Source organism: Salvelinus alpinus, chromosome 17 (genome assembly GCF_045679555.1).
Source record: "Salvelinus alpinus chromosome 17, SLU_Salpinus.1, whole genome shotgun sequence".
In the NCBI taxonomy this organism is placed as follows: Eukaryota; Metazoa; Chordata; class Actinopteri; order Salmoniformes; family Salmonidae; genus Salvelinus; species Salvelinus alpinus.
Window position 1 is genome coordinate 33,756,320 of NC_092102.1, and position 12,127 is coordinate 33,768,446.

Here is a 12,127-nt window from a genome sequence, read left to right on the forward strand (position 1 = left end):
CCAACTTATTGTGGGAAACTTGTGGAAGGCTACCCGAAACATTTGACCCAAGTTAAAGAATTTAAAGGCAATGCTACCACATACTAATTGAGTGTATGTAAACTTCTGACCCACTGGGAATGTGAAAATGAAAGGATGAAATAAATAAAAGCTGAAATAAATCACTCTGTCTACTATTATTCTGACATTTCACATTCTTAAAATAAAGTGGTGATCCTAACTGACCTAAGACAGGGAATTTTTACTTGGATTGAATGTCAGGAATTGTGAAAAACTGAGTTTAAATATATTTGGCTAAGGTGTATGTAAACTTCCTATTTCAACTGTAACTCCAGGAGAGAGCTTTTAATAACAACACATCTACAGACTACACTTGGTTATTTGAGTTATGACAACAAATCCACTGTGTCCTTATCAGCCAACAAGATACAATGGTGGAAAGTACTTTAGTAAAAATACTTGACTAAAAATAAGTACTACTTAAGTAGTTTTTTGGGGTATCTGTACTTTACGAATCATATTTTTGGCAACTTTTACTTCACTACATTCCTAAAGAAAATAATGTACTTTTTACTCCATACATTTTCCTGACACCAAAAAGTATTCGTTACATGTTGAATGTTTAGCAGGAGAGGAAAATTGTCCAATTCACGCACTTCAAAAGAACATCCCTGGTCATCCCTACTGCCTCTGATCTGGCGGACTCACTAAACACAAATGCATCACTTGTAAATTATGTCAGTGTTGGAGTGTGCCCCTTGTTATCTGTAAAAATATATATATATAATTCAATGGTGCTGTCTGCTTTACTTAATATAAGGAATTTGAAGTGATTTATACTTTTACTTTTGATACTAAAGTATATTTGAGCAATTACATTTACTTTTGATACTTAAACCTATTTAGAACCAAACACTTTTAGACTTAGCATTTTACTGGGTGACTTTCACTTTTACTTGACCAACGTTCTATTAAGGTATCTATACTTTTACTCAAGTCTGACAAATGGGTACTTTTTCCACCACTGGTCAGATAAGATGGGGATGAACAAACCACCATAGAAGAAAGCTTAAACCAGTGGAAAGGCAGTTAATCAAGTGATACAGAAACATCTCCCAAATGAGAGATTCATATTGCCTTCCACATTACTTTAAATCAAGTTTGACTTGTCTTTTATTATATTAGCAAACTAAAAGCAGGAATGGTGGTCTACGATCCCTAGCTTTCAACCTGGTCTGGAAGGACTGGAGGAGGGTGTCAGTTCAGCTGGTAGTGATTTTCAGCGGGAGAGCCAGAGGTGGGTTGTCCCTCTCTCTCTCTCTCCTTCCTCCCTTTTTCTCTGCATATACTGATAAACACGCAAAGGCCTCAGCTTATTCCATCACACAGTCCAGAGGGAGCAAAATTCACGCCTTTCCGGAAAAGAGGAGTCACATCCACTGGGGTTCTGGGAATAGTGGACTGCTAATGACGTGCAGGCTGAAGGAGTTCCAGTTGCCTGACGACTTACTGAATTCTTCCACTGCTCTATCGATCGCTTATCATCACTACATACTTCAGTCTGAATCTGCCATCATTGAAGTCCTTTGTGGTGATGAGGGGAGTTGTGCAAAACAAAGTCATCAGCGATTGGATCATCTCTAACTAATCAGAGTATCAAAGCCAATGACGAATTCTCAAAACATCGTTTTCCCCACATGTATTCTGGCTCTGGCCCAAACCATCGGTTTCTGGTACCAATCAGACGATCCGATTGTGTCCGAATGCGTTTGCATTCTAGAAGGGTTGAGGAGGGAGTCAAATCCAGACTCAAATCCAGTGTTCAAATTACATGAAAATAATGCTATTTTGCCAAGCACATCAGTGGTGGGTTTGGCATTGAAAAACAGAAGCATATTCAGAAAAGTACCTCATACCTACAGTACGGTAAAATATGGTAGTAGATCTTTGATGTTATGGGGCTATCTTTCTTTCACTGGTCCTGGGGCCCATGTCAACGGCATCGTGAACTTTGCCAAGTACCAGGACATTTTATCCAAAAACCTGGGTGCCTCTGCCAGGAGGCTGTCACTAGGCCACAAGTGGATCTTCCAGCACGACAATAACCCCAAGCACTAATCAAAATCAACAAAGAAATGGTTAATTGACCACAAAATCTCTCTCTCTGGGAATTGAAGCCCATTGAAAACCTGTGGGTTGAATTGAGGAGGGCAGATCATAAGCACAGATGGAGGATATCAAGGATCTGGAAAGATTCTGTATGGAGGAATGGTCTAAGATCCCCCTAATGTGTTCTTCAATCTCATAACTCATTTTAGAAAAAGGCTCAGTGTCGGTATCCTCCCAACGGGAAGGTGCTCCAGTTTCCAAAACAGGGGTGGCAAGAATTTTGAACATTATCTTGAGATTTACTTTAATTACTTTGTAAATAAAATGTATTTCTCTGAGCAATTGTATCATCATAAAATAATATAATTTCATTTGTTTTAAACAATATAGCTCAGTATTGGTTTTATTTGTTTTATAGTCTTTTTTGCTCATCTTTGTCAAGGCTATGTTGAGCTTGGTGTATGACAGAATGTCCTTCCTTTTCTCGTTTAGCCTTTTGTACTTCACTGGAATGAAGGAAAAAAGCTCACCAGACACCATTCAGTTGAATCAATGAACCTAGAGCTGTGGCATTAGAGCCCATAACCCCAACCCGCCACCCTAACCCTCACACCCCAAACAGTGTGCCCTCTCCAGAAGAGTAGACCACCAGCACATGTTCTCCAAACACAACAAAAACAGATGTTTTCTCTCTCCACTGCCAGCCAGTGACTCAGAAATACAAATGCAAACACTGGTCCTGGGACTGGTGTTCTGTCTAGACAGTCATTCCTCATTCCTAAGACGGTGTGCCAACGCTCCTGCTAGTTCGGCCACTGAAACTGAAGTAGGAGACAGTTAAAATTAAGAAGTCCGAATTAAAGTAGTAAAAATCACGACTGTGATGAGGCCGATGTCAACTACATAACGTCTACTGGAAACTCTCCTAACGATCCCGTCAGTTAACTTGGCCGGCTCAGCTAGCCAGTTTCCAGCTGTACTACACTGTAAATTCCAATCTGCTTCTTTATACTAGCTCTCATTATTGGACCTGAAAGGAGAAATGTATCTCAATTAGGCTTGTTGTATCTTTCAATGATTTTTGTAATCTATCACAAGACATCTAGTGGCCCTTTTGGGTACTTTAGGTGATCACAGGTGGCTAATTATTTCTTACCCTCTGTGTGGCCTTATCACATGTAAAATATATGGAATAGTGAAATGTATTTCGGTCTGTAATAAAGCCCTTTTGTGGGGAAAAACGAATTCTGATTGGCTGGGCCTGGGCCTGGCTGCCAAGTGGGTTGGCCTATACCCACCCATGGCTACAGCCCTGCCCAGTCATGTAAAATCTATAGATTAGGGCCTAAGGAATTTATTTCAATTGACTGATTTCCTTTTATGAACTGTACCTCAGTAATATCTCTGAAATTGTTGCATGCTGCGTTTATATTTTTGTTCAGTGTATATATATGAATACATTTTTTAAAAGTTGAAGTATAAATTACCGAAGTTACGATATATTGACATAGATTTTCTGTTAATTACTGAAGATTCCGGTAGCTTTGGTAAACTACCAGTACATTTGCGACCCTAATCTGAGTGTTGTTTATAGCTTTGTTGTTTTTCTAACGCTGCACTTGCACTACATTACCATGTTGCTGTGTGGTCTGTTGAGCTTTGACCTCCGAAACGTTTTTACACATCTGCGTCTTTGTGGACCACAGTTTGGGTTTGTATTTATGAGCTCTCTGAGTCACTGGCTGGCAGTGGAGAGAGAAAACATCTGTTTTTGTTGTGTTTGGAGAACATGTGCTGGTGGTCTACTCTTCTGGAGAGGGCACACTGTTTGGGGTGTGAGGGTTAGGGTGGCGGGTTGGGGTTATGGGCTCTAATGCCACAGCTCTAGGTTCATTGATTCAACTGAATGGTGTCTGGTAAGCTTTTTTCCTTCATTCCAGTGACCACGCAGTCTCTGGTGCAAACTTTCTCCTCATCTGCTTGCAGCACCATTGATACGCACCACAATTCTGTTGCATCACGCAGTTGTACACCACCGCCAGCAGTCTGTACCGTTGACACCATGCAGGATGGGGCCATGGACTCATGCTGCTTACGCCAAATCTTGACTCTGCCATTAGCATGACACAACAGGAACTGGGATTCGTTGGACCAGGCAATGTTTTTCCACTCCTCCATTGTCCAGGGTTGGTTATCGAGTGCCCACTGGAGCTGCTTCTTCATGTATATAGCTGATAGGAGTGGAACCCAGTGTTGTCGTCTGCTGCAATAGTCTATCCGTGACAAGGACCGACGAGTTGTATGTTCCGAGATGTCGTTCTGCACACCAGTTATTTACCCGTTTGTGGCCCGCCTGTTAGCTTGCACAATTCTTGCCATTCTCCTTCGACCTCTAATCAACGAGCTGTTTTCGCACACAGGACTGCCGCTGATTGGTTGTTTTTTGTTTGTCGCACCATTATCAGTAAACCCAAGACACTGTCGTGCATGAAAAGCCCAGGAGGTCGCCCGTTTCTGAGATACTGGATCCAGCGCGCCTGGTACCGACGATCATACCTCGCTCAAAGTCGCTTAGGTCACTTGTTTTGCTCATTCTAACGTTCAATCCAACAGTAACTGAATGCCTCAATGCCTGTCTGCCTGCTTTATATAGCAAGCCACGCCCATGTGACTCACTGTCTGACTGCCTCGATTCCTTATTTTCCTTCTCTATGCTTTACTTCCCATTGTAATTGAATGAGTCATTCCGCATCATGATTGATTTACTGATAAAAACTCTTATAGGGGTTGATTTTTAAATCGACTTAAATTGTATTATTCAAAAAGATCAATTCTGTATTAAACTAAGAGCCTCAAAGGTATTCATGAGCACAGGACGGATGCAGTAAAGAACTGTCTCTTTTGAAAGAGAGATGGCTCGGTGGTGGTGCATCATTAACAGACCACTCACTCAATATGGCCGTCATCCACAAAGCACTGCCAATATAGGCTGCTACAGTACAGTCCTCACCCCACCAACGTACAGGCCCAGTCAGACCTGGTGCTGGATGGCTGCTGTCTGAACCTGAGCCTGCCAGTTGTCATGTGTCTAGCGATGCTAACAACCAGACAGTCATTCTCTCAGTAATTAATAATTCAATTAGCCGCCGCACCACACTCCACACCTGCCCTTGACAATCCAGCCATAAGAGAACAGCCCCATCAGTCAGTCACAGCCAGTGACTCCACAGGAATGCCCTTCAACTCATGACAATGGGCAGAAATACAGCACACATACATTTTCTTGTGTTACAGCCTGAACTTAAAATTGATTAAATGGAGATGTTTTGTCACTGGCCTACACACAATACCCCACAATGTCAAAGTGCATATCTTTTTTTGAAATTTTTACTAATTAATTAAAAAGGAAAAGCGTAAATGTCTTGAGTCAATAAGTATTCAACCCCTTTGTTATGGCAAGCCTTAAGTTCAGGAGTAACAATGTGCTTAACAAGTCACATAATAAGTTGCATGGACTCACTCTGTGTGCAATAATAGTGTTTAACGTGATTTTTGAATGAATACCTCACTTCTGTAACCCACACATACAATTATCTGTAAGGTCACTCAGTCGAGCAGTGAATTTCAAACACAGATTCAACCACAAAGACCATGGAAGTTTTCCAATGCCTCTCAAAGAAGGTCACCTATTTGTAGATGAATATCCCTTTGAGAATGGTGAAGTTATTATTACACTTTGGATGGTGTATCAATACACCCAGTCACTACAAAGATACAGGCATCCTTCCTAATTCAGTTGCCGAAGAGGAAGGAAACTGCTCAGGAATTTCACCATGAGGCCAATGGTGACTTTAAAACAGTTTAATGGCTGTGGTAGGAGAACATTGAAAACGGATCAACAACATTGTAGTTACTCCACAATACTAACCTAATTGACAGAGTGAAAAGAAGGAAGCCTGTAAAGAATAAAAATACTCCAAAACATGTATCCTGTTTGCAACAAGGCACTAAAGTAATACTGCAGAAAGTGTGGCAAAGCAATTAGCTTTTTGTCCTGAATACAGGTTTGGGGCAAATCCAATACAACACATTACTGAGTACCACTCTCCATATTTTCAAGCATAATGGTGGCTGCATCATGTTATGGGTATGTTTGTAATCGTTAAGGACTGGGGAATTTTTCAGGACAAAAAAAACGAATGAAGCTAAGCACAGGCAAATTCCGAGAGGAAAACCTGATTCAGTCTACTTCCCACCAGGCACTGGGAGATGAATTCACCTTTCAGCAGGACAATAACCTAAAACACAAGGCCAAATCTACACTGGAATTGCTTACCAAGAAGACAGCGAATGTTCCTGAGTGGCCTAGCTACAGATTTGACTTGAAACTACTTGAAAATCTATGTCAAGACCTGAAAATAGTTGTCTAGCAATGATCAACAACCAATTTGACAGAGCTTGAAGAATTCTGAAAATAATCAAATGGGCAAATGTTGCACAACCAGGTGTGGAAAACTCTTAGAGACTTACCCAGAAAGACTCACACCTGTAATCGCTGCAAAAGGTGCTTCTACAAAGTATTGACTCAGGGGTGTGAATACTTGAATTAGATATTTCTGTATTTCAATAAATTTGCAAACATTTCTAAAAACTTGTCATTATGGGGTATTGTGTGTAGATGGGTGAGAAAAAACATATATTTAATCAATTTTAAATGCAGGCAGTATTAACAAAATGTGTATGAATACTTTCTGAAGGCCCTGTACATGTCAGTTAGACTGACACTATACTGTAGCAGTATTGATGTATCACATTCTGTAAAGCTGCAAACAATCTATTCAGTTATGCAAAGAGGCCAAGTGAAAATCGCCTATTTTGATAAAAGAAGAGGTGATATCGAAATGGCACACCCCACACCTATGCAATTCGATTAAGTTGGAGCACAGAATTCATTATCGTGAACCTAATATCACAACTGTAAGATAACTACTGTTATCTACCCTGGCTCATGTAATGTGGATATGCTATGCACGTCACTAGAAAAGCACTATGTTAAGAATGAGAGACACATATCAAAGCATGCATACAGAGATTGTGTTGCACACACACAATCACGCAGACACACACACACAAAAACACATTTCTGTTTAAGAAACATTGTGCCTGATCACTTGCCATACTAGCCTTGTCTAACCTTACCCGATGACAAACAGATCAGGAAAAAATATATGCATGCACACGCACACACTCCCACACACACTCCCCCACACACTCCCCCACACACTCCCCCACACACTCCCCCCCCCACACACACACACACACACACACACACACACACACACACACACACACACACACACACACACACACACACACACACACACACACACACACAATACCACCCTGCCTTACCAGCTCTCCAGCTCCAGCTCCAGCTCCAGCTCCAGTAAGGACTGGGTCTTCTCTGAGTTACAGTGCAAACACCACATGCTAGCTAGCAGTCACAAGACGAGGTGCTCCAAGCATTACCAGCCATCTCTCCCTGTTACTGCCGATGGATCCCTCTCAGATGGGACACAGTCCCATCGCCTAGCCCTCTAGGTATAGCACTGCATTAGCAGCATACAGTATACTCCCATTGCTTTGCCTTCTCAAGGCAGCTCCCTATGGATGTATGGCAGGCAGGCGGGCTAGCAGTGATTGCTAGGTGGCAGAGGCAGTCAGTATAGCCACTGACAGACGAATGGAGGAATCTTTCACTCACTCTTTCCTTCCCTCTCTCTCTCTCTGTGTCTGTCCTCAACTCTTCAGGCTGGCAGGAGTGTGTGTGAGGTGGAAGTGGGGGCTGGTGGGTGGAGACGCTGGACTGTTAGCAGTATGGATGGAGGCGGGAGCAGGGAAGGGGGTGTGTGTTCTGTAGCTAGAGAGAGGAAAGGGGATGGAATTCCTCTAGCAGAACACTGATGGGGGAATATAAATGACCCTGGACCAACAAGGATAAAATAAAGTCATGCTATCTGAGGGAGGGGAAAAAAACATGAGAGGAGGGGATGGAGGGAGAGGAAGCGAGCCACGAAGGGCACACAGACAGAGAGAGTGAGAGGGGGGAGAGAGAGAGAGGGGGAGAGCGAGAGAGGAGAGCGAGAGAGAGAGAGAGAGAGGTGGAAGCACCTCTATTAATATAGTCTTTCAGGGTCCAGCACTGAATGTTTGCAAATAAACAATGAGGAAAAATAGGAAGAGAGAAAGGTCTTTCTTAGTATGAATTTAGAGGCCCCTCCTCTCCCTCCCTCCATATCTCTAATGCAATCCCAAAGGGTATAAGAGCTACTGTACAGTCCCCCTGCCTTTCTGTATCGGTATACCCTCTTCATTTCTCTATTCCTCTCTCATCACCTATTCTTTTCACTTTCCCATTTCAAGATGTCCCTTCCACATTCTCTGTAGTGTCTGTATTCAGCTCTTTCAAGCTCTGTCATGGATGGAAGATAATGAAGCAGCACATAGAATGTCTCCCATTGCACCATAATGGACTGAGTGTGTCAGTCAGGCATGAGCTCCAGTAGATACCCTTGTCTGCGATGGTGCTGTGCTCTCTAGGCTCCTTAAGATTGACAGGACAGGGCCCGAGAACAATTAACCCAGTAAGAGAGGGGGTTGGGGTATGGGGGGAACTAGGCCAAACTGCCCCCCAGTCAGGGGTATTTTTTGGGGGTAATGACAACAGGCACCAGAAATATGGGGAGAATGGTTCCCAGATGAGTCGGGTTTACTGGGGACACCAATCACTGACGTGCTCATCTCAGGAGGAAGGTGGTGATTTCCTCTAATTACAAGCCTGGACCCTGGGCTTCCCCGGGGAGAAAATTATTGCTTCCTTTGGCCCCTTTTCATCTGGGACTTCAAACGGAAGATTGAGAGAGAAACAGAAAGAGGGAGGGAGTCAGAGAGACACAGAGAAAGAGAAATAGAAGGAAGCTCACAAGGAAAACATTTGCATATTTTACCATGTGTGTCTGTGAGCTGAGCTGAGTGGCGGGTGGGGAACATAATGGTTATAGAGACAGCAGATGGCTGTGCTGCTGCAGGAGGAGGAGGGCAGACTGACTAAGGAGCTATTTCAGACGGAGCAGAGACCCAGACCCGTAGTGCTGCTGTAGCCCCACAGCTGGCGACACATTGCACAGCAGCAGACACCCAACTCAATTGACAGGAATTACCTGTCACGCAGTCTTTCCATTGTTTAGAAGCCCTGTTTAGTTATGACCGACAGTAAACAAAACGCCCACACCAAGAAGAAAAACGGTATCAAAAACCCACAACTTCTTAAACGGCTTTCAATCTATTTTACAGGCTCATTATGTTGTAATTCAGACGTGTTAGTAAACCCAAGGCGAGAGCATCTAAGCGTTCGGCGGTATTTTGAAATGAGTTCAGAATATTATCAAAGCCTCTCGGGCTGCAGTGGCAGTCAATACTTTCATCACAAGAGATACTAAATAAATAAACACAATCCATGCTGACATTCGTTTGGAAGGAAGATTTGAATTGATATGAGGGGAGGATTTCATTACGGTCTGGTGGTCCAGTGGTGAGATGGACGGCTACATTATCAGAGCCACTTAGATCTGTTAGGAATGATTACGGGTCTGGAGAATATCACTTGATTTCATATGGTCGATTAACATTTTTGGGGAGTGAGTTTAATATGCAAGGACAAGCATACGGCCTCAAGCAAGTGGAACTTTTGGTAATATCTGTATAAGATCAGGACTGGCTCAGTGTGGCTCAAATTCAACATAATTGGAACCATTTATGTAGGACCTCAATTGAAAACATTGATAAGCAGTTCAAAGAATGACAGCACTATCTAAAAATGAAGAATGCAAAATGCAATTTCAAAAGGAGTACCCCCCCCACCCACCCCGAGATCATGGTGTTTGACAAGGATCGACACCTTTAACCTCTATTATTTCTAGTTTATATTAATGATCTGCATCAAAACTACTTTTTCAAATATTTTCTGCTGATGATAGAAATGTGTTCTTTCCCTCAGCAATGTCAACTACCTCACTGAATAAACTGCTAAACACATCCAAGCACTGTTAAAACTGAGTACAAGGAAAGTGAACAAATATGTCTTGACTTTAACCACTGAACAAACCCTCTGTGTCTACCTCCTCCTCCATCTCTCTCTTGCTCTGTGTGTATATGTTGGAAAACCTTCCGTATCCCCTCTGCCCCTCTCCAAGCGTCTGCACAGCTCTCTCCATGGTAATGATGTCATGGTTGGGAATTCCAACAGGGGGCCCTGTCTGTGCTCATAAAAACCTATAGTCTCCCCAGCTCACTGCACATGGCCTGACTGAATTACAGCTCCCAGTCCATCACCCTCTCCTGGCCTTGGCAAGAATAGCGGATCTGGGACATCACCACTTTATGGCATATTTTGTCTGAAAGGTTAGCTTCACAGACCATTTCCATATTTCAGTCTAGCACTTCACGAATAATACTGAGTTATGAATGCCTTACATTCAGAAAATGTTAGAAAATATCAAATGAAAATGGAAAACGGCACCTAGCTCCAGTACTGCAGATTCCTGAGACCTCCAGTGTTTTTCCATTGAAGCGATAGCTAGTTTCCTGGAGCCCCACTCACAGAGTTTGTATTGTTTATAAAAGAGTTGTGCTGCACTATGTCTACATGATGTCTTGCACCATTTCTCATATCTGCTTTCTTGGGAGGCCAAGCCAAAGCCAGTGAGCACTGTACCAGAAAAAATGATAAAAATCAGACTATCTTCCAGGTCTGGAAGCAATTAGCTTGGTGATGTCATTGTTTGATACGGCAGCATTTTAACAGAAGTAGGGGCCCGGGATATTTGGAGTGAATTGTTAGGAACTCGTTCAAAGTAAGAAACAAACACATTTTTTCTGGGGAATAAAGGATTCCTGTGTCTAATCGGGAGCTGGAAGCAGATGTATAAATAGGTTGGACTGACAGTAATGAAAGGATATGCAGCGTTTCTCATCAAATCACATCCTGGCTGGCAGCGATGCCAGAACAGATGTGTTACCTCTGGATCTTCAGGGAACCATCAAAGATCATCAGACACCAGCTAGTGATGTCTGAAGGGCTTGTCTTAAAAACGTGTCTCTACATCCGTTAGTAATGCCTGAACTCTACATTTAGAATAGGGAACGTGGCAGTCATGTTGTATGGTACCAAAGAATAGGGACAATATATTGTATGTGACAGTAAGCAAAATAGATGGGCTGCTTCTCCTCCTCCTGTTTCTAGCTGCAGCAAAATAGCAGTTTGATTGCATCAATTAAGAAGGCAAATAATTTGTTTAATTGGCCGCCAGCAGCACTAAGGTTATTCTTATTTTGCACACAACCAATTATGCAGAGAGGGCTGCTACACCCAGCTCTCTCTAATGATGATCTCCCAACCTCTACTGTGCTGCTCACTACATTCACTGTGGCAGAAGATAGTAGAGTTAAATGGACAAGAATGGAAAGGCGACACAATTCAAAATAAGTCAAGTCAAAATAAGTCTACTATGCAATCCCAGGCCTGTGCGTTTGTACGAGTTCTATTTTTACTGCAACCATTTTGTTAGTAACAAAGAAAAAAAGAAACCCTATTTTTCCTGTGTCATTGCGAATAAAATGCAGCTGTGTAAAGTGGAGCTTTGTTTGTCCATGCATAAATGTTTTCCCTCCAGTACTCTTTACCATATTTCTCTGTGTTCTGTCTAAGCCCCGCCCCTGTACAACACCACACTACAACACAGTGCTGCCATGCTAAAAACAGAGCCATGTGAGATCAGAGGTGACACACTACACTATGGTAAACTCACTGTCAGAGAAATGAACAACACACCACCGTCTCTACCCACAGAGAGCTGGTACTGTGGTACAATACCTCCCACTGTAGACTGTGGTGCTGTTGTTCTGTACATTACAATGACAGATTACAATCCTCTGGTAATGCCAAATTTTGCAACAAAAT

At 42.6% G+C, this 12,127-nt stretch overlaps 1 protein-coding gene across 9 annotated transcripts in view; it reads right to left on the minus strand.

Moving 5' to 3' along the window:
- LOC139542811 (IQ motif and SEC7 domain-containing protein 1-like) overlaps nt 1–12,127 on the minus strand; it is a 263,640-nt gene that overhangs the window by 39,655 nt on the left and 211,858 nt on the right. Inside the window, exon 1 of one of the 9 annotated variants that reach the window (XM_071348667.1) lies at nt 7,522–7,934. The exons of the other annotated variants lie outside the window; for them this stretch is intronic. Within the exon in view, the coding sequence (XP_071204768.1) occupies nt 7,522–7,598 (77 nt within the window). The 5' untranslated portion in view covers nt 7,599–7,934. Of the gene's footprint in view, nt 1–7,521; nt 7,935–12,127 lie in introns of those variants that run through there. 9 annotated transcript variants of the gene reach the window in all.